Source organism: Euprymna scolopes, chromosome 22, assembly GCF_053919585.1.
Source record: "Euprymna scolopes isolate OS-2025 chromosome 22, ASM5391958v1, whole genome shotgun sequence".
In the NCBI taxonomy this organism is placed as follows: domain Eukaryota; kingdom Metazoa; phylum Mollusca; class Cephalopoda; order Sepiida; family Sepiolidae; genus Euprymna; species Euprymna scolopes.
Window position 1 is genome coordinate 82,380,290 of NC_136503.1, and position 24,331 is coordinate 82,404,620.

The following is a 24,331-nucleotide window of genomic DNA, read 5'->3' on the forward strand; positions in this document are numbered from 1 at the left end:
TAGTCAGCAGAAAGGAGGTCATCTTCCATCATGATAATATTTATCCTCCTACAGAATTGCTGACCAAAGATCTCTTACAAGAATTTGCTTGGGAAATCTTGAACTATCCTGCATATTCTCCTGACCTAGCTCCTTCAGATTATTACTTATTTTTAGGATTACAAAACCATTAAGCTGATAGAGACGTTAAATCTCTACGGTTCCAGGTGAGAATTGTCTGAAGATAGCAGTTTCAATCCTACCCAAAACCGGCCAGAGGCTTACTTGGCCAAAATGTGACGAGACGACAACAACTATGGATGGCAGTAATTGCTGAGAATGCAGTTAGGAGATTCGGAGTTCCTATCCCGTCACGGTTACCGCTTGACGAAGGCCAGAGGAATAGTTGGCTGAATCGTCGTGAAACAACAACTAAGAAAGATGAGGATGATAGTTCGCAATAAATAAATTAATATAAATAATACTCATCTCAATAATGAATTCCAATTAAATAATATACATCACGAAAGGAGATTGAACACGAGTTAGACTCATATTTCACATCAAAACCTAAAAAATTTTACAAGGAATTTATAAGCTTGTCAACAAATGTAATCAATTTATAGAGAAAAAAAGTTTTTATTGCTATGAATAAAGATTAAAAAAAAAACAGTTTTTCATTTTCAAGATGAAATTTTAAATCAGCAAAAACTTTTGCTCTGACTTAATAATTTCTTAAATGAAAATGGCTACCGCAAATTATTTTACTCAGTGACTATTTGCAATAAAATAAATTGGTTTAAACTTGTTTTAAATAGATGAAATATTAAGCTTTTTATGAAAATAGGTCACAAATGAGTAAGGCAAAATAAATTTTTTAAACCAATTTATAATAATATATTAAAAAAAAAAGATAATTTATGTTCGAAATGATCATTCATTTTCTTTCATTAAATACTACATATCAAATGATTGAGGACAAGTTATATTTTTTAAAAACTTGGATATTGCATGAAAGTCAGGACCATGGAAAAACGCAAGAAAAAAATCGAACGCATACCATAAAAGAACATGAGAAAAAAATCTGTTTACGCATCAAAAATAGTTTTATGTTGTTTTCGTTATATATTACTAAATAAGCAATCATTTCCATTAAAAATCCAGTTAGCATTATGCATCTAAAATTGAGAAAAGTATGCTTGAAAACGATCTACATTATAGAATAAGCGAAATCAAAACATAATGACAACCAAATTTGACCTGATGTTTTGTGATTTCGCTTATTTATATAATCTTTATATTCTTCAAGCAGGCTTTTCTCAATTTTAGATGCATAATACAAACTGGTCTTTTAAATGAAAATAATTTGCCATTTAGTTATGATTAATAAAAACAACATAAAATTACTTTTAATACCTAAACAGATTTTTTTCTCATATTTTTCCATGGTTGCGACCATTATACATTACCAACATTTGTTTTACAAACATATATGCGCTCTTTGCACTTTAACTTAATTTCATTTTTGTTTATGTTGATATTTTTTTTATGTCTCCTAAAATACACTTGAATAAAAATATATTTTTATCCATATAAATAATATGCATATATATTTTCACTCGCCTCGGTCTATTTGTGTTTCTGTTATCCCATCTAAAAATTATAACCCTAGATGGAGTCCATCATTAGGGATCATCACAATCACATAAACAGTTTGAGTTTAGTTGCAAGGGCAGACAACCCTGATTCAATGTTTCTCTCCAAGAACAGATAACCTTTCTATGACAGATTTACTTTTCGTTCAATTTCAGGTGCAGCTACACTATACAGTAGAACCCTGGGATACGGCATTAAAAATTAGTATCAAAATACAGTACAGTATATAATACACATATATATAATCAAATATCATTATAAATAACACTGTAAGCCAGGGCAAATATCATAACCAGGAGCTGGAAAAACATTTTATTCCACATCAAAACCTGAAAAAACCATATCCTAGGGCCACCGTATCCTGAGGTTCTACTGTAATAGCAAAATTCGAAATTTTCAATATATGAATTTCAAGGTAAACCAATGGTCTCTACTTAGCTGTCATGTTACAGTAATGAATATATCCAAAAATTATGCAAAACAATAGGGTCGAAAATAATTATTAAAGAAAATAATATATTTGGCTAAAAAAACACTAGTGTTCCAAGTGGAGGTAAATAATGTGTAACTATAGCCATTTTTTAAAAATAAATTGTGCGTTTTGCCTTGTTTTTAGCATAACTGAGTTACTTCCCTTGTTTATTATGTCACATCTCCCCAAAGAAATATGGCAACATTTTTTCACTTGTGTTTTTTTAAATAATGCAGTAATATTTAAATACTTCTGACATGCTAATTTAAGTAGATACCATTGTTTTTAGTTGAAATCGATACAAAAAAAAATCAGGAGATATCATTCTTTTTTTTTTCTTTTTTAATCAATTTTTTGTTTTCCAAATTTCACTATTATAGTACAATTGCACCCAATTTCGTAATGACTGCTTCACTAAAACAAAACTTAGTATTTAATTTTGAAAGACAGACAGAGAGCAAGATAAGTGGTGACAAAATGGATAACTTTTATTTACATTATATTTTTAACCAAAATATTTAACTATTAATTGTAATAATTGGCTTTTTTCCTTTAAATAACCAGGTGAGATTTTTTGTTAAATACAATTTTTTTAATAAAAAAACGACAATGAAACTGACCTTTTAATTTCATAAATTTAAAAGATTAAAATAGCAACAGAATTAATTTTTATTTATTGCGGACTGTTATTCTCATCTTTTCTTAGTTGTTTCACAACGTTTTGGCCAACTATTCCTCTGGCCTTCGTCAGGTGGTGAAACAACTTAGAAAAGATAATAGTCCGCAATAAATAAAAATTAATAAATAATACTTATCTCAATAATGAATTCCAATTAAAATAATATAGCAACAGAATTATTATAGATTCAAAAATTATGTATCACAACTGTTTTACAATTCGTAATATAAAGTGATTTCAATGAATCATTTATAATTATAAACGGACATTTCACAATCGATAATTATATTTCTCGTAATCTGTCTGTTCTACTTAGTCACTACAATGCCATTTATTCTATAAGTTTTCTCAGAAACTGCTGAGCTAATCTGGCTAATATCTTGTATGGACCTTTGTTATGATCAGGTGCAGCAAATTAAGTATTATGGTATCTGTTCTATGCATAATTAGAAATTAATAGGGATTAGTATTTAATGCAAAAATGAGTAAAAATTCACTCGTATTCAATCATCAATTTGGCAGTCATTCTTACTATAATTTTGCCAGTTTTCAATCGGCTAAAAAGTCTGGTAATTTTATATTGCCAAACCTAATCCTAACCTTAATAAATATTGTAAGTTTTTTACTGAGAGAGTAATTAATTGCTAGAACATAATGCCAGAAGTTAACAAGAATCTAACAAGCAAAATATATGTTTTTGGATCAATTAGTCTTAAGTCACCCCATAATTAGAACGATCAAAAAGGACATATTTTGGCATAATATTAGATTTTTTTGTTTTACTTCCGGTTAAATTAAAAAAAAAAAACATATGCATGCGCACTTGCCTACAAAGATTTAGTTTTTACAAAACATGTCCTTACCGAATTGATATTACGTTTCTGAATTTTTTGAGATGAGGATTGTTTATTCATATTATTTGAGTTATTCTGCTCTCATCTTGAGTGTTATTCATGCAGCACTGAGAATTCCACCTTCAGAAAAGTGTAACATTATAACTGAATTAAGTAATGGGTTCTGTTTGAAGATTCCAGAGTCCGGCAAAATTCATCTGAAGAAGGTCGGAGCTTACATTGACCAAAACATGAAAATAACACTCAAGATGAGAACGGTAGTCTAAAGAATCCAAATAGTATGTATAATCAATCCTCACCTAAAAAATTCAGAACCGTAATTTAAATAATTGGTTTACAAAATGTTTTGTTTTGTAAACATCGGAGATTTATAAAAGAAAAAAATAGGGTATATATTAAATATTTTTTTACAAGCATAATAAAATAAAATAAAATAAAGGTGTTTATGTCGTGTAATTTGATTTTAAAAAATGCATTTTAGAAAATGGTGGATCGTTAATATCAATATAATTTTGTAAAAAAATAAAAATAGTTCTAGCAGATCTTCTACTCGATCGTTTTTTGTAATTTTTGGATTTAAAAACAAATTTCAACATGACACATAAGTAGGTAATGGTGTTTTTACCTGTAATGCATATGTTGAACTTGAATTACACTGCACAAGCACCAAATAAAATATAACAAACAAACTAAACTGAAAAATCTTAAATAAAAAAAACATTGCTGAGATATTCTTGCAATATTTTTGGCATAATGTTATGTTCCTGCCATTGCAAGAAAATGTGACAAGATCAGAAAGTGGGCAGAATCAAGTCAATGTCCCTACAGAAGGAGCACTGTAGTCCTGCAAAAACGCCTGAGCAGTCCTAAGGCGCCTCAGACAGTAAGCAATAAAATTACTTTACTTAAAAGCTGGGAGGCAAGGCTTGGGAGGATGGACCTCCTAGGTCTACTCAGAACAGATGCCTCAACCCGACAGCTAAAAGACCACGGAAATGACCCAGTCTCTGTTGAATTGATTGTTGAGATCAGAATTTCAACTAGCTTGCAATACCAATGGCAAATGAGCGGCATCAGTAGTTTAATTGGTTATGTTGCTGGGCATGATCACAAAGATTTGGACAATTGTATGTATAGCCAGGAGTGATAAGAACAACCCAATCAGATACTCGAAACGCTGTATTAAACATATGAATTTCTTTGAATTTTTCAATCATCATCTTGACATGAGAGGAGAACTACTGGTATATATTACATTTCTACAGTTCCAGGTGAGCATTGTCTGAAGACAGTGGATTCAATCCTACTCAAATCCGGCCAGAGGATTAGTTGACCAAAAGATGGTGAGACGACAACTATGGAAGGCAGTAATTACTGAAGATACAGTTGAAGATTCAGCATTCCTATCCTGTCGCAGTTAACAACCTGATGAAGGCCAGAGGAATTGTTGGCCGAAACGCTGTGAAACAACAACTATAAAAGATGAGGATAATAGTCCGCAAATAAATAAATAAAAAGGAGAACCACTGCTGACCATTATTGGATTAATACTAACTACCATTCTTTACTTAAAATTATTTACAATTCAAAGCTCCTCTGACTAGATTGATGCTGTCAGGTTTCGCTTGGGATAACTACATTTAATATTCGCAATTGGATAATTTTCTTTTATCTATGATAGAGTTATTTCTTTTGCCATTCCATTTTTAGATCATTTTTTTTTTACGAGAATGACTTTACATGCAAGAAATATAGAAACAAGTCATCTGTAATATTTAAAGAAATATGTCTTCAAGAAGAGATGCTGCCCAAATATACATTGACCGTTCTTTCAGTGCAAAAATGACACTTTTCACTTTGCACGTAGCCTGGGATGATAAGAACTAACCAATCAGATACCAGAATTGCTTTATAAAATAAACTGAATCTCTTTGAATTTTTCAGTCATAGATTTGGATCTTAATGTGAGAGGAGAACCACTACTAATCATGATTGGATTACTATTACTATTTTCTTTTACATGAAATTCTTTATCATTTAAAAAATTCTCTAACTGGATTGATAATGCTAATTTTTCTTTGGGATAACTACATTTAATATTTACAATTCGATAATTTTTTTTCTCTATAATACTAGCCTAGGTGCTCAGCGTTGCCCGAGTGTTTGGAGGTGTGTAGAGGTAAAAAAAAAAGTGGTAGTAGGGAGGCTTGAACCCATACCGCGGAGGAGGAAAACAATGTGAAAAAAAAATGTGACATCTTTGCTGTTGCACCCATTGCCAAACTGGAAGTGGCAAAGGTTTAAAGTAAGGCTAATCAATCGTAAAGAGGGGATGACTTTTGAAAATATTGTCGAAAAAAGCGACCCCTCCCTGTAGAAAAGTGCCCAGTTAAAGGTGAAGGAATTAATGTTTTCAGTCAATTTTTCCGACATTTGTCGTCCGAAGGTTCAAGCTTTAAAATGATACTGATCTTGAGAAAATCCGTCGCCTCTGTCGAAAGTTTTAGGCAGACATACAAACATACATACATACATTTAAACAGACATGCAAGATTTATATTATAGATAACTATTTTTTTTGCCATCCCTTTTTGGGTCATTGGTCCACCGACTCAGTTGGATTTGGACCATAGAATTCACCCTCATCTGTTCGTTTCCATAATTCTCAATAACTAATTATTACATTTTTTTGAAATTTTGCATGAAGTTACAACTACCCAAGAGAGGAAATGTAATATTCTCGGATGTTTTATTTAAAAAAAAAAAAAAAAAAAAAAAAAAGGTTCAAAATGGCCAAAAATAGCACTCTTTGGGATATAGAATCTTTTCCAACCATTAGATTTTGCTGAAAATTACTCCAAAACAAGACCACATGGATATACATCTGGAAACGTAATATTTGACCCTGGGAAAATTCTGGGGCTTGTGTTTTAGGAGTGAAAAAATACACCTTTTGGGGCTAGTTTTTTTTTTTTTTTCAATTTCAGATGGCAAACTTAAAAATCTAGCGATTGTCTTGAGATATTATTTCACTACTTACAAGATAAAAAAAAAACTGTCATTAATGCTTTTACTAAAGTTGCTTCATAACCTTTTATTCAAAAACAAAGGCATCAGTTTGGGGACCATACAGATTTAAGTTTATTTTTCAAGAGATGATGGAAAAGATCGGTTAGTAATCTAGAGAAAAATCTAACTCCCAAAATAATTTTTTAGTTTTTTTATTAAAAGAAAAACGAATTAAATGACATAATATAAAAAAAAATATATTTAAGGGAATAAAGATAAACACCGGTTGCTAAGACACTAATGAGTTACTTCCCCTTTGAAAGAGAGACACAGATGCCAGGTGAAAGCAAACTTTCCTCTCAGTGGGCTGAATTCCACATGGATGAATATGACTCTCTCCTAGACACTATACCTATCTAGTATGGTAAAGACCATCAGGAGAATGAGTAAAACCCTTTTATTGTATATTCTGTCACTTATCTTCATTACATTTGGCAATGCGTAAATAAAACGTGTGTAATGTATTTGGGCATATTTTGTCCTTATTTAGTTGCCTGTCATGGCGTCAAGTTCCATGCATATGTTTTTCTTTTGCAGATAGATAAAAGTAATGAAAACAAAAACAACAAAAAACACTTTCTTACCTGAATTTTCTTGGGGCAAAATTTTATCAATACTCTTTTTCTTCAGAACTGCTGAAATATTTTCTCCATAATTCCAACAACTGCTGCCATCCATTTCCTCATTCCAGGACAGATTTGGTGCTACGATATTTGTTGTATCCAAGAAGAATGAAAGTCTTGAAATTGGCATCCCAGCTACAATGCTGTAGATGATGCATTCTGGTCGGATAAACCTCTTGATTTCTTTGGCTAACTGGGGAAGTTGTGTAGGCGAAACGCACAGCATTAATACCTCAGCAAATTCACAGGTAGCAGTATTGTCTTTGATACAAGTTACACCTTCATTGATTAGCTCTTCTGAAATAATAACAAAGAAAAATAGATTGGGTTTCATCGGGATTTTATAGGCATGCCATAGCCGTAAGATAAAAAAAAAAAAAATGGATAATTGTAAACAGTCCTTGATCTTGAAAATCAAAGCTTTGTGCAGTTCTTTGATCCCAGCCAAAAAGTTTTGATAATTCCAATGTTGTGTAGGTGATCTGCAAAATGAAATTCCCTTTGTGATAACAGTCATCCTCATCAGATGAAGTGCTGCCACCTTGTGCTGCTGGGTATAATCACAAAGATTTGGATGATTATATTTATAGTCAGGAGTTATAAGCATGAATGCTATATAAAATATACTGATTTTTTCAGTCAGAGCTTGATACGAGAGGAGGACCACTGCTAACTGAGTAGAATTGACAAAATGAATTGCCCAATGCTATTAATGGTGACAGTCATTTTCATCAAATGACGTTTGTAATATTTATGTATGACAAAGGCACAATAAATGGCTCTTTTTTTAGGGGGGGGGGCCAAAAAGTCTTTGTAAAAAATAACCAACTTTGTTTTGTTTTTTTCAGACTTAAGATGAATATTTAAAAAAAAAAATGAATCAAACATAAAAAGAGAAAAAATACTTGAAAGAAAAAAATATTTGTTTACTTTTTATAGTATTTTTTGTATTTTTAATAGGAAATGTTTACCATAAAATGATAATGAAAAGTAAACATATCAACAAATTGTTTAATTTCCTTAAGACTCAGCTAATCAGTTTAAAAAAAAGAAAACTTGATTAATTTTTAATAAGATTTAAAAAAAAAAAAAACCAGCATGCCAGTCTATCTAAATTAAAATCGGTTGTTTCTTGTTGTTCTTGACATAAGAATCCCAGGTTGCTCGAATGATGTGCCTAAATATCACATGAATAGAGAATCAGCAGGAGCAGTTGTTATGTTTTGTCATATATTTGTCGTGCCTTAAATTGTTGTACATAGTTAGTAAAACTCCATCAAATGAAGCACTGCCACTTCGTGTACTATGGCTTTGATGGATGGAAATGGGACAATAACTTTCCCAAAATCAAAGATTGGAATCAACCTGGGAATAAACAAATAGATGAGGCACTGACTAATTCATAGAAAAAAAAGTCTGCGAGTTCAAACTTCAACCAATGAATAATTATTTTTACTCTGACTTTGACTCAAAACGAACTGAAACATTTACAAAGTATAATATTAAACTATTAACTTTTTTTTTGTAATCTACATAATTTATGGAAATTAGGGACCTGGACCATGCCAAGCCCAATTTTTTTGTCAAATTCTTTGGTGCATTTTGATAACAAGTATATCTCTGGAATATTTTGTCAAACTCGAGAATCTGTATGGAATTTAGACAGAACCCTTTATTTAATCCTCAGAGGTAGCATACTCTCATTCCATCAGTCATGACTGGATAGAAGTCTTAAGTAATTCGCAATTGTATTTTGAGTATTTGCTTGCACTTCAACCTCCAAAAGAGTGTAACATTACAATCGAAGTACTTTATCCACTATGCTATGGGTCCTTGCAGAGTTTAACAGAAAGATTCTTGAGTTTAACAAGATATACCTGAAGAAGGTCGGCAGTTACATCGACCAAAATTGTGAAAAGTAGCACTCAAGATAAGAACAATTCTTTCAAGAATCCAAAGTCACTTGAAGATAAGGGTGAATAAGTTGGTTGTATTGTTAGTTGAATGATGAAGAATATTATGAGAGGATTGAAAATATTTTCAAATATTTTATTTGAAAACCTATTGGGACAGTTTTTAATGAGTTTTTGTTCACATTAAATGTAAAGACGACCATGTTGCAATCTGCAGGGGAGAAATTCTGTTGTAGCTGTTCTCAGAAATAAAACAAAATTCATTTTGGATCTTCATATTTTGATAACATTCAAGAAATGTAAAGTTTATTTTATTACAAACAGCTGATAGCAAACAAAAAATTCTTTTGCTTTTTTAGTGTGATTTTTTAAATATTTTTTTTATTGACCCTCGGAATTTTTTTTTTCAAATTAAAATAAATATATAGATTCTTTTTTTTTTTTTTTTCAAATAATAAACAAGTGATAACAAACAAATGTTTTCTTCATGATTTTTGTATTAAGGTTAAGATTCTCAGTGTTTCAGTACCTTCCAGCATTTTCCATAAACCACTCAGACGATTCCACCGATAGCTGATCCTTACACTGCATGCATAAGTACTGCAACTCTTATTCATTCTCTAAAACCAATCAAGCTATAAGACCAGACATACAGCATAGTTCAAGAAGAATTTATGAAATGCCAGATTATAACAGGAATAATAATTTTTCTGAATTTTTGAAATGAGGATTTGATAATTTGGATTATTTGGATTATTCAAACTACTATTGAGTGTTATTTTCACAACATTTTGGCCAATGTAACCTGCAAGCTTCTTCAGGTATATCTTGTAAAACTCGGGACTCTTCCTGTCAAACTTGGGAATTTGCATGAAATTTTGAATGGAACCCTTTATTTAATCCAGTGTGTAGCATGCTCTTGTTCCATCAGCCATGATTGGGTAGAAGCCAAACTCATCAAGAACCTTGATTCCAGCAAAGCACCTGGTTCTGACAATATTCCAGTCAGTCTTGAGTTTGCAACAGTTGAGGACAGTTTCCAGTTTGACACAGTCGAACGTAGGTTGTGGCTTGAAGTAGATGGAGATAAGCTGACAGCAACTGACAAACACAACCTCGACTGAAGACATAAATGTGGACATTAGCACTTAGAGGGCTGTTTCCTGCGCTGGTGTCACACACACTAACCAGAGCTCAATACAGAATATGATGGAGTCTTTTGTTTCTCTTGAGTTTGTGTTTGGAGTTGTTTTTTTTATACTTGTGAATCGTGTGCACCTCCTTGGCAGCTGCCAATATGAGAAACAATGACATGGCCAGAAGAGAAGATGAAATAAAAAAAAGATTATGGAAACAGCGTTGGAGTCAGTGATTGTTGTCGAGCAGGGGAGAACATGTGCTGGCAAAGGTAGACAATTTTTAGTCTTTTATATGAAATATAAAATATATATCAATAGTGAAAGTTAAAAGACTTACTTAAAAGCTCCGGTCTTCTCGTTGAAATTAGCAAGTTTCTGGAAGTCAGTCCACCAATAGAAAGAAGAGATTTTGCAATTTGATGCCCCATCTTTCCACAGCCAATTATTCCGACACGAAGACATGGCTTCTCCTCTTTCTTGGAGCTGATTGGGATTTTTAAGAAAGATGTCTCAGAACTCAACAATTGTCTGAAAATTAAAAAAAAAAAAATGATAGTTTTAGCATTTGATTAATTTCTGTAACATCATTGCATTTTCGCTAATTGTAGTTGTATTTAATTAATTATAGTAGTGGAACTAAACAAAGAACATAGAATGAACAAAAGAAACACTGAATAGCTTACTTGAGGATTTGGAACTGGCTGGAAGTCAAGCCTAGAAGCGTAAACATACTCAAACAGTACAATTTATAGTCTCTGTCATGAGTTCTATATGCAGATTCAATTTTACTATTTATAGTAGCACAAGCTAATGTGGCGCTATATCTCAGTGCCACAGTTGCTAACACACTCTTCAGCATGGCCGGGTGGTGATTTGGCCATAAGCGTACAGATACAAAGAAATGCAATCCCAGAATTCCCTTTCTAGATCGACCCTTTTTTCGGATGGATGACATGGGCTAAGCACGCATGTTTCTGTCTCTTCGTGAACGGGAGAGGGCATCCCCTTTCCATCAGCACTAGTTAATACTATCTATGTAGCTAGCTCAGTCTAATAATTTTTAAAGTTTAAGTATTAATTGATTTTGATCCTTTTTGTAAAACATTGTAAAATATTGTAATATATTTATGTATAGAAATAAAATAGTTAAGATTTCTCATAAATATTATGATTGTGTCATGTTGTGTGTTTTATTGAGTCTGTCATGGATGCTTCCATCAAACAACGAAATGGTCCGGAGGACAAAGAAAGAAAATTTCAACCAGAATGCCACCAGGGTGAAGAGTCATCTTGAGAGAATAAAGGGGCAACACCCACATCAGGTATGATTTTCTTCTTGATACACAGACTACCTAATGACTGGCCATCTTCACATCTTCATGAGACCACTTCTAAGACAATTAGTGTAACACGTGAAGCCAGTGACCGGCTGATCGTGTTATACTAATCTTATTTTAAAAAAACAACACATCATATTGAAAGATATATTTCTAATTTACGTGACTGAAAGATGGATGTAAGTAATCAATTCCTATTTCAATCACGTAAATTATGTTTTTGCTTTTGTTTTGAACACCATGTCGTTTGCATGTGTTTTGTTGTTGGTGCAGAAAGGACTGCTGCTGTTTATGCAAAGGACAAACGTCTTTGTCATTAGTAAAGAGAAAAAAGAATCCCGCTCAAGTGTGTTTTTACCAGCTTAGTCAGGTGTATATGTTGAGGAATTTTAGCAGTTAGGTGGTTTGGTTTCTTTTCTTACCTTTGTAGTCGAGTAGTGCTGTGGTGTGAAGTGCAGGAAGGGATTACTAATTTGCAACTGTTATATAGATAAATTGTTTTTTATACACCTGACATCTCAAGGGTGCTTCATGTAAAATTTGTTTCAATTCTTTCAAGTAGTGTTGGATCCTATAAATGACTAACAGACTCAACATAAAATTTGTATTATGTGGTTTATTCTGACTACTGTTATTGTGAATGTTATTTTCACAATGTTTCGGTCAATGTAAACTCTGACCTTTTTCAAGTATATTTTGTCGAACTCAGGAATTTTTCTATGGAACTCAGGAATGTGCACAGAATTTCAGATGGAAGCATTTATTTAATCCACAATGGTAGCGTGCTCTTATTCTGTTAACCATGATCGGATGGATGTCTTAAGTAATGTGCAATTGTATTTTGAGTGTCGCCCGCACTGAGGATTGAAACTTCAACCTCCAGAGGAGTTTCACTTAGAACTGAATTTTACCTAGTACTTTATCTATTACGCCACGGGACTTTGTAGAGGCTGAAGGTTTGGTACCCAGTATGAGCAATACTAAAAATACAATTGCGAATTACTGAAGACTCATATCAAATCATGGCCAATGAAACGAGAGCATGCTACCTCCATAGATTTAATAAGGAGTACCGTTCAAAATTTTATGCTACTTCCTGAGTTCAACAGAAAGATTTTCGAATTATAAATCTTTATGTGAAAAATTCAGAAACATAATAGACACAGAACATTATAAATTTACTTTTGAAATCCCCTGCCACTTATAAATGAGTAGCTGTAAATATTTAATGGAATGTGCTCTGATGAACTCGTTGCACTTGTGCCCTCTCGACATACATATCCCCGACAAACCCGTTTAGCAACAAAATCTCACCCCTTCACTGTTGAGGTCCCTAAATGCCAGAAAGCTTTCTACTCTAATAGTTTCTTCTCTCAAACACTTAGACTTTGGAATTCCCTTCCTGCTACCTGCAGAAGTTTAAATGTAACGTAAACCAACATCTTGTTAATCTTTCCTAGGCACGGTTGCAAATAGTAGCCCCTTACGTCCAAGTGGTGATATGCCTTAGACGTGAACATGAGTAAAAAAAAAAAAAAGTGGTTGTTTTTGGTTGTTTTTGTTTTACTGCATATCAACCCTTTTCGGGTTATTTAATGCCGAATGCAAAGATTTTGAAGAAAAATTTTTTAATAGGATATATTTGTTGTTTTCAAGTCGGTTTTTATTTAACCCATAGTTGGGACCCTAACAGGTACTACCACTCCGGGTCAGAGTGGACCTGGGAGCAATGGCAATTAAAGGGTGGTTCCACACTCTCCAAAGCCCACAATCTGGGGTCTCACCACTGGATACAGTTTAAGGTCATATCCAGGATAAAAAACTAAAAAAAACTAGAGAAGACGACTGACTTTACTTTATATATTAGATTTCCAAACAAATGAAAATCCATCAGTTATAAATGTGCTCCATATAATAATTTTTCACCTTAACAATCCTATTTTTATGGAATTTCTTTTGCAGTGCTTGCTTTTAGATTACTATACTGTGGAAGGGCGCCATTTCTGTTTGCTTAATAAATAAAACTGGACCCATGTTCTATGAGTACCCGTCTCCCATAAAACAATGAATAGATCATACATAAAACAAAAGGTTGACTTCTATAGACAAATAGACCAAGAGCTACAAGCCTTCAGGAAACACCAGTTATCACAACTGATACGGTTCATTTCATTATTAATCTATACAAGAGTTTCATAAGCTGACATATATCAGTTAAATCACAGTATAGACAATGCTTTTTCATTTTTATGTAGCAGCTCTACTACATTTCGGAATTTCCAAGATGAGGATTGATAATTTGTATTAGTTGGATTAATCGGACTACTGTTTGTCGAGATAAGAACAGTCATCAAAAATAATCCACAAGAGTTTATTAAAAGAAGACATTTTCAACAATTTGTACATGATTAAATTGTTACAATAAACATCTGCAGTGATCATCTTTTCTGTTAACAGATTTTAGTTTTCTATTAAAGAAAGAAATAGCATTTATTTGACAGCATGAGAATTTTTTTTTTCCTCAAGGGAGTCACTACATATCAAGGTCTGAAGGCCACTCAATGAGCCCAAGGTAGTCACTGAGACAGTGCAGTGATCATTAGTGCTGGAAATTCATTAGAATTTGATTATTTAAAGGATCAGCTCAATAAGAACTTGTTTACATTGAACTTGAAGACAATCATGTAATTACCTGGAAAGCAAACCTGTGGAATAGAGTTCTACGGGCAGGCAGTTCTAAGAAAGAAGATTTGTTTATGGAATTTGCATTTGGATTTAGGTACAGATAGAGAGTAGGAGAAATTGTTATAGTAGCTAAACGATTCAGACTAGCACTTGCCATGAAAATAATGATAGAGCAGAGACAGGCTCACAATCTCTCTTCTGTGGGAAAGAAGTTGCAGGGAGGAGAAAAGAGCATCACCCACCAGTTTTCGAAACTAACATTGAATTCTGTCCAGACATGTAAAGGATACTCTGAACAGCTCATCCCCAGATGTGGCAACAGTATTCCATTTTAGGACATATTTGGCTCTTATACAGACAGAATATTGCGCCAGGAATGAGATACCTTTTGGAGCAGTAGAATAACACAACCATTTTTCCAGTGACTTTGGAATTTGCATTTAGATTTAAGCACAGATTAGGTGTGGGGAAAATTGTTGATAGAGGTTGTAGCTAGAGGAGTGCTTTTTGTGAAAGTTTGGCAGGGATGAGACCAAAGATTGTAGCCCAAATTATTTTATTTTTACACAAAATAAATGACTTTTAAAATTTACAAGTAGTTATGGACAGTTACTAATGAAATGTGAGTACCCTTTTTTTTGAAAGTTTTTTTTTTTTACATATTTATTGAATTTCAATAAAATTAAGAAAATCTAACAACATAAAATAGAAGTTTTTATTAATGCATGGGAGATTTTCTTTACAGAGGATTTTATTATGCAAAAATGAATGAAAGTTGTCAAAATAGATAACTTTTAGGTAATGTCACTAAATACGATTTGTGGGTGATATGAGAAAATAAGTCTGTGTAGACATTAAAAACGTTTCTTATTTTAAACATTATTACAGGAGGAGTAATTTGGACTAAAAAGTTAATTTATTTTACTCATCTAAACTCGAGAAATGCATGATTAAAATGTGTAAACATTGAATGAGTAAAAATCAAAATGGCTGCCATCCGCAATTTTGATAGAGCAAAAAACAGCCTGGGCAACAAGTGTCAAGCAAAGACCATGTGTGGGGGCAACCCCACATATAAGACCTTGGTCAGTGTAGGGGCAGCCCTTCATACCAATTGTCACTATCCAGAGCAAATAAATAGCCTTGACCTTACGATCAAAAACTAAGATTGAGTGGAACGGAACAAACTGACGGGACTTAGGTGAATTTGTTTAGTTCGTATCTTTCTGAATTTATGTGGCGAAAGCGAGTGTGCACAAATAATTTTAGTAAAACCTTTTGTTGCATCATGTGCATTTATTCTACATAAATTATTTTTCATTTAAAATTTTTCAAAATTTTAAATGAAAAATTAAATTTGTTTATTTGTCATTCTAAAATATAAAAATTTTTTAATTTAAAATAAAAATCGTTTAGCAGAAACCACTATCAACAATTTCCCCCCACTCTTTATCTGTGCCTAAACTTAAACGTAGATTCCATGAACAAAGCTTCTTTCTTAGAACTGCACGCCTATGGAACTCTGTTCCATTTTCCTGTTTTCCAGCTGACTACAATATGGTCGTCTTTAAGTCCAACATGAACAAGTTCTTAATGAGCTATCCCCTTAAGTAATCCAATTCCTACTATTAACGATTACCATATTTTCCCATTGACTACTGTACACTCATTAACTCTTATCCTCGAGTGACCTCCGGGCCTTGATAAGTGATGACTCCTTCATAAAAAAAAGAAAAAAATTATTTTTCATGTTTTTTTTCTTGCATTTCTTTTACATACGTAAAAATAAAAGATGTTTAAATTATTTTCCTTTTAATTTCTTTTACTTATAGAAATATTAATAACAATTGTCAGTTTTGCCTCAGTTTGTTCCGTTTCACTCACTCTTAGATTTTGATTGCAAGGTCTAGGCTGCTACTTGTTCTGCGAAATTGCGAGTGACAGCCATCTTGATTTTTACTCTATTATTGTTTACACATTTTAATCGTGCATTTCTCGAGTTTATTTTTTTAATTTTGTTATTAAAAGTGCAAACAAAGACTAATTGTGTTGTTCTTATTTATATGATTTTGTTAATTTTTATTGTTTACTTTTCAGAATGTCCTTTTCTTATATTTTATTTCAATAAATCGCTTCTTCACAATAGAAATACTGAAGAACAGTAAAAGTGAAGAAACTGATTTGCCTTGTCACCGCTTCCGGTAGTCTCCACAGAAAATTAGAAAGTAAGTTTGCTGACTATAACAAAAAAACATTTTTTTTTTAAATGCCTACACAGATTTTTTTTTCTCGTAATCCACTCACGACGTAATTTAGTGACTTTGCCAACTTTGCCGCAAATGTGTAGTTTAGCGGCGTAAATTATTTGACAGATAAAAAATTATAAAAGCTATTTATTTTTATATAAAATACATTATTAGACCCAAAGGCTGAAATAAAACCAGAAAAAACTTCATTTTTATTATTTTTTTCATCATTCGAAACCACCGTATTGCTCTTAAAATTTAACCTTTCTAAGGTTTGACAGATTGGCCTTTTTATGGTTAAATTTGGCCTTTTTTACGCTCTTAGAACAGGTTTGACCACCATTTTCGGTAATGAAAGCGTGTGAAAAAAGGCCGAATTTGACATTAAAAAGTCCAATATGTTAAACCTTAGAAAGGCCAAATTTTAAAAACAATATGGCGGCCTCGATTGTCGTACATTTAGTCTAATAAAAAATGTTGAAAAAATAATAAAAATGAAATTTTGGGGTTTTTTATTTCAGCTTTAGGGTCTAATAATGTGTTTTTTTTTTAAAATAAAACTAAATAGTTTTTCTAATTTTTTTGTCTGTCAAATAATTTACGCCGCTAAACCACACATTTGCCGACTTTGCTTTTGCATCCAAAATGTGGACGAAGATCCAGCGAAATGGGCGAGAATATCTGACACAATTCTTGAACTCAACTTACTTGGTCTTATTTAAAATGGACGCAAAATAAACAGCATAAACACAAACGGAGACGTGTAAAAGATGGCAGCGGGATCGAAACGCTTGTATCTTGTCGATTGACGTGTCCTTGAAAAGCGCTTCAAAAGATATGGACTCAAGATTTGAGGTTATGTCATTTGGAAGTGCAATGAGAGATTTGTTGCTGTTAGCCGTATTCGCCCGGTCGCCATTGCGTATAGTTGCCGCCATGCTGTCACCATGACAACGGTGCAGAGACTAAAAATGTCAAATATATTTTTCTTCCGGGTTTAATTTAATTATTAAATTAACTCGGGCGGCATGGCATCATTAAATCAAATGTAGGAAATTAAAAATTATCTGTACTTATGCTATTTTTGTTTTGTTTTTTAAGATAGGATTTTCTAATTAAATTAAATCTTTACAGTAGCTTTGCTGATTAAATTAAAATCAAATAGGTGAAAGAATAGGTTACAAAACGCCCCCCCCCACGTTACATCTAAGTTTTTAAGTAATAATATTATTATTTTAGCATAGTTCCTATTCTGCATAAGTACCAATATATCGATATTTTTTTTCGGAGGGGGGGGGGAAATAAAGGTACTTCTACACTTTATCGCCGAAACTGGAGACACCATTTTATTTCGCGCACCTGCAGTTTAATGCAAGGGAGAAATCATTATTTTAAACTATGAGGGAAGAAGCATGAAATAAATAACAAAAAAATTAAGCTGGAGAACGAAACGATTGCTTCCGGAAAAAATAAATAAGCCTAAAATTAACATTTATTACTTTATTTAATGAGTAGAATTATTTATTCGTTTGAAAAATTTTTTTAAAAAACACAAAAATCAAAAACTATTTCATAAAAATCCAATGTTGTTTTCATTACAAAATTGTTTTATTAAAATTATATTTATTTTCTTACGCAAACTTTTCGATAAATGTTTTTACAATTATATTTTAATAAATTTTTATACAATAAATGTTTTGGTTTTCAAATGGCGCTCGCCCAGTTTAAACAATTATGAATATGTCATTTCATTTTCTGTTTTTAATAAATAAAAAATATGTTTCATGAAAAACCTTCCCGTTTTCATTAATTAAATCGAAACATTTCCAATTAAACAATTATGGATATATGTTCTCTTTCACTTTCTTTATTTACGTTTTTTCATAGTTCTTTCCGGAAGTTTAATTTTTTTGTTATTTACTTTTAACTTCAGCCATAGTTTAAAACACTGATTTCTCCTTTGGATTTGGACAGCAGGTGCGTGAAATAAAATGGCGTCTCCAATTTCGGCAATAAAGTGTAGAATGTGGAAACATGATGAGAATTAGCAGCAAAACCGGATGTTAATGCATCCACCATGAGAGACAAAATGAAAAATCGTCTTTTGCACATGGCTCCACGCATCGCTTCCGCTTGAGAAAAAAAAAAATAAGATAACCACAAAATAATTATCGACTAATGGCAGATCTCCACGCCTAAAATAAACACCTCAAATATCACAGTCGCTGGGAGCCAGTTTTCCACTATAAAAACGCGGGATTTGAGGGAACCAAAAAGTGGGAAAAGGAGATTCGCCCTGCTGCGTCAGTGAACGCATGGACGGATTCTCCCACCCGACCTAAAGAGATGAAGAAGAAAAAGAAATAAGGCACCAGTGAACTGAAGCCGACTACACTCTCATGTTATGGGCCAAACGCCTTCAATTCTAAACAATGCCTAATTCACACAAACCAAAGAAGAGAGGAGGAAAAAGAAGACGAAGACACCGGGCTGCTAGCTGCTGATGAAAAAGTCACTCGCTTTCCAGTTACAAGCCAGGACATGCATCACTGACAGCAGGATGACCGACCCCTACCCTAACCATCTCCATCGTCCAAAAGATAAGTTACATTTTACGAACATTCATTCCTTGTCAATTCATACATACCTACAAACAGTTTACGAACATTCATTCCTTATCAATTCATACATACCTACAAACATTTTACGAACATTCATTCCTTGTCAATTCATACATACCTACAAACATTTTACGAACATTCATTCCTTGTCGATTCATACATACCTACAAACATTTTACGAACATTCATCTCCTTTGTTAAATCACATTCCATTCTACGAACACCTTGCCTCTCCTAATACAAATTGTTGGTAGTAAATAAAATCGGTTCTCAACCTTCAATATTTGTCTGTCTTTAATTATATGGAGTCAGAATCCACACACCTCCAATGTTGTCCATTTCATGCATTCTTTGTTGTGGCCTCTACGGCATCCTTTCCCACCCCTAATTCTTTTCATAAAAACTGAGGCTATAAGAAGCACCAAAATAAAGTAAATTTGTCTATAACGCCAAAACAAAACTGGGCTTCTACTTTTTTAAGTGATTACATGTAAAGACTGTAAAAAAGTTGGCTGTAATTTTTTTTAAAAATGATTTTAGAATTTACAGTGGGTGGATCTTTCGAATATAAATTCAACATGAAATTATCACTGATTTCCGAACTAGACGTTTCTAACCAAACAGCATTTTAAGGGCATTGCGGCAGAGAGCTGAAAGGTGTGAAGATGCCAATCGATCATACAACTAAAAAAGTAAACACAAGGTAAAGAAGTAACGGCAAAAACAGATGTTTGGTTTAAGACGATAGAGATAGGGTGTTTTATTGTTTACCAAGAAAAAGGATAAAATGTACAGCAATGGATCAGCTGGAGCGACAACGAGTGTCTCGCGAGGTTGAAATTCTTGGGTCCTTGAAGCATGAACTTATAGCTGGATGTTTGGTCAATGGAAGAGTTAGCTGGACATCAGCGGCACTGGGTGGAACAGATAGTCGGACGTCAGTTAAAAGCAAGAAAATGTCAGCTAAAAGCAAGAAATAGCGTTTATTGGAGATGACATAAAAATGACTATAAGGTTATGTGAGATGAACACCAACGAAAAACTACCAAAGAATTTATTTTAAATAATAAATAAACAACGGCTTATTCTATGTAGAATGCCGTCGAAGGGTCTCTTAATCAATGTTTGCAGGTTTTTTAAATTATTGCTTTGCTGTTTTTTTTTTGTTTTTTTTTTTCATAATAATTGAATATTTTGATATTTTCAGAATTTATTTGAAATGGCTTATTTTATTGAAAATTGAAGGGCTCAGCAAGAAAAGAAAGTTTGTAAAATTTACTTTTTAACGGATTTAAGATTTTTTTAGATTTGTGATTTTGGGCGGGTTATTCAATTCGGCAGACGATCTTTTTGGTGCCTTTTCATTGGCTGTTTTGGGTCACATGATGTTTACAAAGCACATCAATGTTTCCTTGATTAGTAATTGTCAGATTGGAAAATATCTCTGAGCAGATTAGTTCAGCTTTTTCTAGTCTCTGGGGAAACATTTCCACTTTTTAAAAAAATGTTTCTTCATTAAAATCTTTCTCTCCTTTAAATAAACTCGATATATTGAGAAGAAATGAAAACGTATTAACAAGTCGAGACAATTGATCTCAAAATTGATTTATTTGAGCTTTTGATATCTTTTTGTAAAAAAAAATTTCTACTAGGAAATTAACCTGGATAAAGAATTAAATATTTTGACAGAGATTCAAAATATTAAGAAGAATTGAAATATTGCAATATTTGTTTTAAAATATTTTGGAAGAGATCCAAAATATTAAATGAGGGGGAACTCAGATCTTTCAGATAAAAATCTGAAAATTTGTAGTCTGTGTGACTAAATTATTAAAAAAGTATTAATTATTTATTTTAATGATAAATAATAATAATAAAAAAAAAAAAAAAAAAAAAATATAAGAGAATGAAGCAAGAAGATTGTTTCAGAGTATTCCCTAAAAAGAAAGTTAACAAAAGGTTTCTTGAGTTCAAATGATTTTTAATTCGTAATATAAATTTGAAGAAAAAAAGAATATTAAAAGCTATATCTAGCTATTTTAGCCTATGTTTTTCAGCATTTTTCCATTTCAGATTCTTAATTTTTCCCGAGTAAAGAGCTACACTGAACTGTTTTTCTAAAAGTTTCCTCAGTCTGGCAAGATTTCCAAAAAAGAAGAAAAAACCCAAAAGAACTATTTTCAATAGACTTTCTGACAAATGTCAATAAGAAAAGAAAATAAGAACTCTTTTATAAAAAAAAAAAAAATGCTTGCATCTTTCTTTGTTAAGTTTTTACAAAGCCCCCAAAAAGAGATCTTTATGCTAAAAAAAAAATGTTGTCTACTTCTAAAAAAAAAAGGGACTGACGCTAAGGCACATCTGGGTTGATGCATCTACTACTAGTCTCTTCCTCTTAGATAAAGTCCAAAAAAGAGTTGTCAATCTAATCGGTCCCACTTTATCAACTAAGCTCCAGCCCCTGTCTCATCGACGCAATGCTACATAAGTGTGCCTGTTTTACAAATATTTTAATGGAATGTGTTCTGATGAATTTGTTTCACTTGTACCCCCCTCGACGTACATATCCCCGAGAATCCTGCTTAGCAATAAGATCTCACCCCTTAACTATTGTTGTCCCTAAATGCCAGAAAGTTTTCTATTCTAATAGTTTCTTCTCTCGAACAGATAGGCTTTGGAATTACCTTCCTGCTGCCTGCTTCCCTGGCTATACTGATATGCAGAAGTTTAAATGTAACATAAACAAATATCTTGTTAATCTTTCCTAGACATGGCCCCAAATAGTAGCTCCTTACGTCCAAGTGGCGATATGCTTTGTAAGGGGTGAACATGATTAAAAAAAATTTTTTTTTAAAAAGCAAAATACACAAAACACTCAAAGCAATGATCCAGAATTATTTTTTGTCTGTAAAAACTGTGAGTAGATTTTTTAGTGTTAAATATTTCTTTTTATTAATTGCATTCGGACCTGTATGCATTGTCTCTTTTATTATTGTTTCTTTTATCCATTTTCTTTTCTTAAATAAAATCGGAGTTCAATTGATGCACAAGTTATATAAGGATTCAAGCGATTGCGTTTATTTTTATTTTTATTCTAACTCAGAGAATAAATAACGGATTTGTTTATTGCAAAATATTTAAGATTAAGAAACTTTTTTCTTGATTTCAAAATTTTTAATGGATATATTTTTCTCACTATGCACATAATTAATCAATTTGGAAGATATATGGTCATCAAAGAACACTCAACCAAATCATTCTAAAATATTGCAACTGATATCTGAGTTTAATGGTCAGCAAATTTTACTTGTCGCTGATTAATACAATAAAATGTGATTAATTAAATGAGAACAATGCCTCCGTTTAGTCTTGAAAGACAAAGGATACCTCCTGTAGGGGCAGCTGCACATGTAATTGTGAGGCAAGGATTGTGCAATCATTAACTACATCTCTCCTGAATCAGCACTGTTTGGGTCCAGTGACAAGGAGTAATCCAGGAGGACTGCACATGTAATTGTGAGGCAAGGATTGCGCAATCATTAACTACATCTCTCCTGAATCAGCACTGTTTGGGTCCAGTGGCAAGGAGTAATCCAGGAGGACTGGAAACAATGCCAAGATAAGTGGAGAGCATCTGGAAGTCCCAAATGGTCACCCATTTAGTACTGACCAGGTTCAATGTTGCTTAACTTCAGTGATCCAGCAGGAACTGGTCTGTCAGCATGATTATGCCGTATAAATAACACAATGAAGCACAAATTGTATTGAATATTTCAAAACAATCTATGCTGTTCATGACACACAAGAACGTCTGTAGACAAACAATGGAGGTAACCATTTCATTGCTTAGGAAAGCAAAAATTAAATACAAATAAGCAACTGCTTTTATCACTAACAAAAAAAAAAAAAACAACAACAGATCTTATATTCAAAAACGATAAAACCCCGTGCAAAAACTGACAAGGTGCCATGGCCCAATGGTAAAACACTAGACTGCTGATTATGTAGTCATGAGTTCGGTCCCCTGCCAAGAAATGTAGCAATGCTAACAATGGGTGACGCCCAGAAATAAGTGTCCATGGATAAACTTATATGCATGTAAAAATGTTTTAAAATGTTTAAATAACATAAATAATTTAATAAGTGAAAAAAAAAAAAAACACAAAAAAAGAAGTACATCCCGTTTAAAAAAAGGGGACGATGCAAAACAAAAAAAATAAATAAAAATTAAAAAAAAACGGGTAACCTTTTCACTGCTTAGGAAAGTAAAAATGAAATACAAATAAGCAACTGCTTATATCGCTAATAAAAAAAAAAACAATAGACAATTTGTGATAGATTAGAAATTGATGTGTGAGATGAACAAGCTGACATAAGCTACGCCTTTTCTTTATTCGTTCAGCTTACGCTTTCCTCTTTTTTCACTTCTTTATAATAGTCTAGTGTCATATCTTTACATCGCAATACGAATACTAAAAAGCAAATGACTTTAAGTGCAACCGTTTGTCTTTTTTCTGCTTTGTTGAGATTCTGCTCACTTTATCAAATCAGTTTTCACAGGAACATGTCAACTCAAAATATATTCCAATTAATAAAAATCGCTTCAAACTCGAAAAGGAACAATCCTATGTGAAATTAAACGAGCCTATAAAATAGTGTCTTGATCAACTGAAATTGGAGGACACCTGTGACTTACCTCAACTCTCAACACCAGTAATTCCCATTCTAGAAGATTGCTACTATATCGCCAGTAAACAGAGCCACTCAGAAGGCAAACTCGCACATATACACAAGCACACACATATACACAAGCACACACACATACATATCCAAAACGGAACTTTGAAATAAACTTTCTGATGCTTTTGTCTACTTCTTATTAAAAAAATTCTCAGCAAATTTTGGTATATCAAAGTATATTTTACATTTCTTTAAATTGTTGACTTATAAATATTTTTTGCTCACTAATTCATGCTTTGTCGCTTCCATTCAAAAATTTCTATTGTTGAGTTAGCTCTTGCTTTTATCTGTCTTTTTCATTCATCAATTTAACTACGT

General features: G+C 32.6%; 1 protein-coding gene across 1 annotated transcript in view; it reads right to left on the reverse strand.

Annotated features, from left to right (window-relative positions):
- The window catches only part of LOC145243515 (NADP-dependent oxidoreductase domain-containing protein 1-like), a 28,579-nt gene extending 10,971 nt beyond the window's left edge, over window positions 1-17,608 (reverse strand). The window contains exons 1-3 of the mRNA XM_080106482.1: window positions 17,361-17,608; window positions 10,722-10,912; window positions 7,294-7,629 (exon numbers count right to left, since the gene is read on the reverse strand). Of these exons, the coding sequence (XP_079962608.1) occupies window positions 7,294-7,629; window positions 10,722-10,912; window positions 17,361-17,590 (757 nt within the window). The 5' untranslated portion in view covers window positions 17,591-17,608. The remainder of the gene's footprint in view (window positions 1-7,293; window positions 7,630-10,721; window positions 10,913-17,360) is intronic.
- Window positions 17,609-24,331: the final 6,723 nt, after the last annotated feature.